This window comes from Pteropus vampyrus, unplaced genomic scaffold (genome assembly GCF_000151845.1).
Source record: "Pteropus vampyrus isolate Shadow unplaced genomic scaffold, Pvam_2.0 Scaffold195, whole genome shotgun sequence".
Classification (NCBI taxonomy): domain Eukaryota; kingdom Metazoa; phylum Chordata; class Mammalia; order Chiroptera; family Pteropodidae; genus Pteropus; species Pteropus vampyrus.
The window spans coordinates 750,759-755,380 of record NW_011888976.1 but is presented as its reverse complement, the minus strand read 5'-3'; the positions used below and the strand labels follow the sequence as shown (position 1 = coordinate 755,380).

The following is a 4,622-nucleotide window of genomic DNA, read 5'->3' as shown; positions in this document are numbered from 1 at the left end:
GAAAGACCTTTAAGCTCTGTAGAAACAGCATAGAGGGCTGGCTCTATACCACTCAACTGGGAGGTTCAAGTGGAGAAGTCAAGAACCAAACACCAATCTGCCTAACTGAAGGCCCCTCAGCACGAGTTTCCCCTCTCGTTCATTTTTGTGCCACTGATGCCTTCCAAGTGCCCAACGCTTAACAGATGCTCAATAAATTCTTGTTGAATGACTGAACGAATTCATAATTTTAGGAATAAATTAATTATCTTTCTCTTGCTCTGCTCTTTACAAATAAGCAATGAAATATACCTCTTGTGTTCTCCTTGCCCAGCTCTGTGCTCATGCTTTACTTGACTCATTTTGAACTTTTGGAAGTGAAACTGAGGAGGAAAGGGAATCACTGGAGTCACATCCCAAAAGGAGAAACGAAGAATGAGGAAGAGCTCTCTAGTGCAGGGGTCCCCAACTATCAGGCCTCAGACCAGTACAGGTCTGTGGCCTGTTAAGAACCAGGCCACACAGCAGGAGGCGAGTGGCGGGCGCGAAGCTTCATTTCTATTTACAGCTGCTCCCAACGCTAGCATCACCACCTCAGCTCCACCTCAGATCATCAGGTGTTAGATTCTCACAGGAGCACTGGTCCCTGGTGCCAAAAAGGTTAGAGACCACTGCTCTAGAGCACTTCTATATTTACTAAGTACTTTCACAGACCCTCACAGCCACAGGTGGTGGCATCACTGTTTTCCAGGTGAGGAAATAATTAAGGCTAAAGAGATGGTAGATGTATTCCCCTTCTGTGAGAATAGCACCCCTAGTTTGGGAAACTGCTTCCCTCCTCCACCATAGTGTATGAGGTTGGGGTGGAGCTAACACAGATTTAGCTAATCAGAGCATCTCAACCCCCTCATCACAGTGATTGGTTCAGGGACGGACATTTGACCTAATCAGAGCCAATCACACTCAATCCCAGGGCACTTGTTGCATTGTCAGTTGATCTAGAAGCTTTATCCTAAGCTGTTGAAGGGTGGAGCCAGACCAAAAATGGAGCCCACCCAGAGACGAAAAGAGGGCCAAGAGATGGAAAGAGTCAAGCCGAGCCCTGAGTATTTTGTCTGAGCCCTGGATCCAGCTATGCCTGAACTATTCCTGGACATCTTAGTTATAAGAACCAAAAAATTGCTTCTCTTTTTCATGAGTCAGTATGAGATTCTGTCACTTGCAATTGAAAGACTCTTGACCTCTTTCTGTTTTGCTGTTCTCAACTACAAAGGAGAATGAATAAAATAGTTACCTCATAGGGTTATTAGGAGGATTAAATAAATGTGTTTATGTCCAGCCTCAGCATGATGCCTGGCACTAGCTATTCCCTTAGTGAATTTTGGCAGCCATTATCAGGGGAGCAGTGTATGAGTTCCTAAGACCCACATGGATAGTACCCAGGCAGATTCAGCAAGAAGGGTATTTAAGACTGAGGACTCTTAGGGAGCCACTCATTCCTCTCAAGGACCAGATTCTGCCCCTACTAGATGAGAATTCAGCAGACACAGAGGGTCGTCACCTCTGTCTTCCAACGGCGTTTCACCTCCATATAGACATCAGCCAGCTCATCAATCTCTTTAACGGATGTCTCAGGGGTAGTGTGCAGGGGGATAATCACAAAGTCCTTGACAGCTGAGGAACAGGAAAGAGGCAGAGGTCACACATTTTCTTGGGCAATGATCCAAAGACACTGCCCAAGGGAAACAGGCTGTCCTCCCAGGCATGGACTTGTTGTCCGGGTCTCCTCGTTTCCAGAGAGTCTAGCCAGTGGCCGAGATCTGAACGAGCTTAGCATCGCAAGGCCGCTATTTTCAGTACATGAAAGCCTCTTTTCTCCCACTCACGCGTCGCAGCTAAGAAAAAGCTGGTAGACAATGTTCTTTTCTGGCATTGTGGGAGTTTCTATTTTCTCATTTTTTAAAAAACCGTATTTTCTATTTTTTAAAAATAACAAGCTTATTTGGTTTTTGTACTAAGGAAAAAAGTTTTTTCTAATTAAAAAAAATGAAGCATATCAGTTTATACTCGTCTGTGTTTGTTGTTGTTATTGTTGTTGTTGTTGTTGTTGTTTGTGGAGTGTCTAAAACCCTCCCCACACCAGGAGGGACTGAGGGAGCCTGACTGAGGGAATGTGGATGAGACTCGAAACTGAGCCTTGCCCACTTGCTGGTAGCAGCTGTTGAGCTCTGAACACCTCCTCTTCGGGCTTTCCTTCCTTCTACGCCTGGGTCCCCATGCCAACTCAGGACCTTGGTGCTGCTCCCGGGTGGTCACACAGTGGGGAGCAAGGACTCAGACCTGGCAGCTTGTCTGAGTCAACTCAGGACCTGGGTGCTACTGGGTGGTCACACAGTGGGGAGCAAGGACTCAGACCTGGCAGGACCCCACACTGTCTCCAGGACCCCACACTGTCTCCAGGACCCCACACTGATCCAGCAGCTTTATCTCCTGCTCCCCTCCTCCAGCCTCTGTTTCCCTCCTCATCCTCTCTTTGGACACTTTACCCATCTTAATCCCTTTCCCACCAATTAGCTTGTGTGCTCACTGTGCCCTCCCTCCGAAACGCCTTTTCCCCTAGCCCTCTCGAACTTGACTTCTTCAGGTCGCGGCCTAATGTCACCTCCCTATGCCTGATCTCCCCATCTGAGGTGGGCCCCTCACCCTGCTAGTCAATGCATACTGCTTACTTCCTTCATGCTGTGAAATTACTTGCTTTACTTCTTTGTTTGGCCCGCTGGAACCTAGCACGGTGAAGGTAGGTGTCTCATCCACCCTCTTGGTTCCAGTACATAGCACAGTGCCTGGCACATTGGAGGTGCTCAGAAATGTTTGTTAACTGACTGAGCGAGCGAATGAATGAAAAGGTAGATGAATAGCTAACTCCTTCATCTGTAGTCCCAGATAGAGGGAACAGCTTTTCTTGCATAAGAGAGAAAACTCTAAATAGGACATGGCTGAGGTGCCATCCCATGGGAGAGAGGGAGGCGGGGAGAAGAATGGAAGTGTGGAAGCTCAATACAAACAGGTTTATTTGCAGTTCACAAAGGCCAAGGACTGTTTTGGAGAAAAAATAATCATTACTGGGGAGGGAGCACTCTGAACACTATCCTGGTCAGGATATGTGAATGGTATGCATAACAAAGAGGATTGTTGCCTGTGCTCTCTGAAGGACATCTCTTGCCCCCAAAGCCTCCACCTCCTCTTTTCCTGTTGGCAATTTTTTCACCATTCTCCCATGTTTCTCAATACTCTGCCTCCAGGGCAGAAAAAGCCAGGATGTTCATTTGTGTAGTGTAGATATAGAGGTACATACTTACAGCCCTGCATATATTTGGCCATTATCTATCTCCCCTATTACAACATAACTTTGCAGGGAGAGGGACCTTGTCTGTCTTATCCAACACCCAGAACAGAGCCTGGCACGTAGAAGGTACTGAAAAAATATTTGATTCCCTATAGCTTCAATTGGCAAACCAAATTTATTCTTGACTTCCCACTGAGTGCCACACAGTGCTTAAGAGGATGAGCTCCTGAGCTGGTGGCTTGAGTCACAACCCTGGCTCGTCCATTTCCTGGCTGCTGGGTGACCTTGGACAAGCGACTCCACCTTTCTGAACCTGGGTGTGGTCCTGATTCTCACACTGTAGGGTCATTGAAGGAGTACAGGAGCCTGGGATCCTGTACTCTAATCAGGGATCAATAATTGTTAGTGGCTAATACAAGTAGTATTGTTTTAGAGTTCTGGGTGCAATCACTTGGACTTCCTCTCTACCCCCAGTCTGTGGAAGAAACATCTATGTAGTTACTGGAAGGAGAGTGAGACCCTAGGTTGGGGGTGGGGTGTTCATCTTTGCTGGCCATTCCTTCATTTTTTTAAATGAAAGAATAACTATACTTGATTGGGACTGAGGAATTGCAATAAATAATTTCTATCAGCCTAAATGCTCCAAAGACAGTGGAGTTATCAAGGATTCAAGAAGGTGGACTCCAGGCTGGGGAGATCTTGAGTCATGGCATTCTGTGAAGCCAGCCTGGTGCCATCAAACTATACTGCATCCTCTACATTCAGGCATTAAAAGTTCTCAATGGCTTTCTCAGTCAAGCCTAAAGCCTCCCTAAGGATGCTGCATTAACCCTAGGATCGCAGCCCATACTCAGGGCTGCTGCCCATTCATGGGCTCGCTGGGGGAATCACGGGCGAGAAGGGCTTGTGGATCTCACCAGTGTAGGGTGATTGGAACCAGACCACAAAGGGTTCCCTGGAAAACACATCTGCATCTCCAGCCTGATAGTCATGGTAGAGGTAGCTCTCCTTCACGGACACTAGCTTTTCTCTAGAAGAGAAAAAAGAAACCCCACTCAGCTGAGTCAGCTCTCTTCTTACTTCTTTCAAGAAGCAGAAACATAGGTTCCCATGACTTCATTAGCCTCCCAAGGCTGGAGTGCTGGAAGAGATCTTTCACCCTGAAAACAAGGATTAGTCAGCTCTTCTCAACAGCCAGGGCCCTTTGGGAACTGAAGATCTGAGCAGTACTAGTTTTCTGGGGCACCCACAAGTTTATGTTCAGACTTAGAACAAATTACTGGTAGGAAGAAAATGA

At 46.9% G+C, this 4,622-nt stretch overlaps 1 protein-coding gene across 1 annotated transcript in view; it reads right to left on the bottom strand.

The window, feature by feature from the left end:
* DNASE1L3 (deoxyribonuclease 1 like 3) overlaps nt 1-4,622 on the bottom strand; it is a 23,050-nt gene that overhangs the window by 4,941 nt on the left and 13,487 nt on the right. Inside the window, exon 5 of the mRNA XM_011371777.2 lies at nt 1,541-1,653. Within this exon, the coding sequence (XP_011370079.1) occupies nt 1,541-1,653 (113 nt within the window). The remainder of the gene's footprint in view (nt 1-1,540; nt 1,654-4,622) is intronic.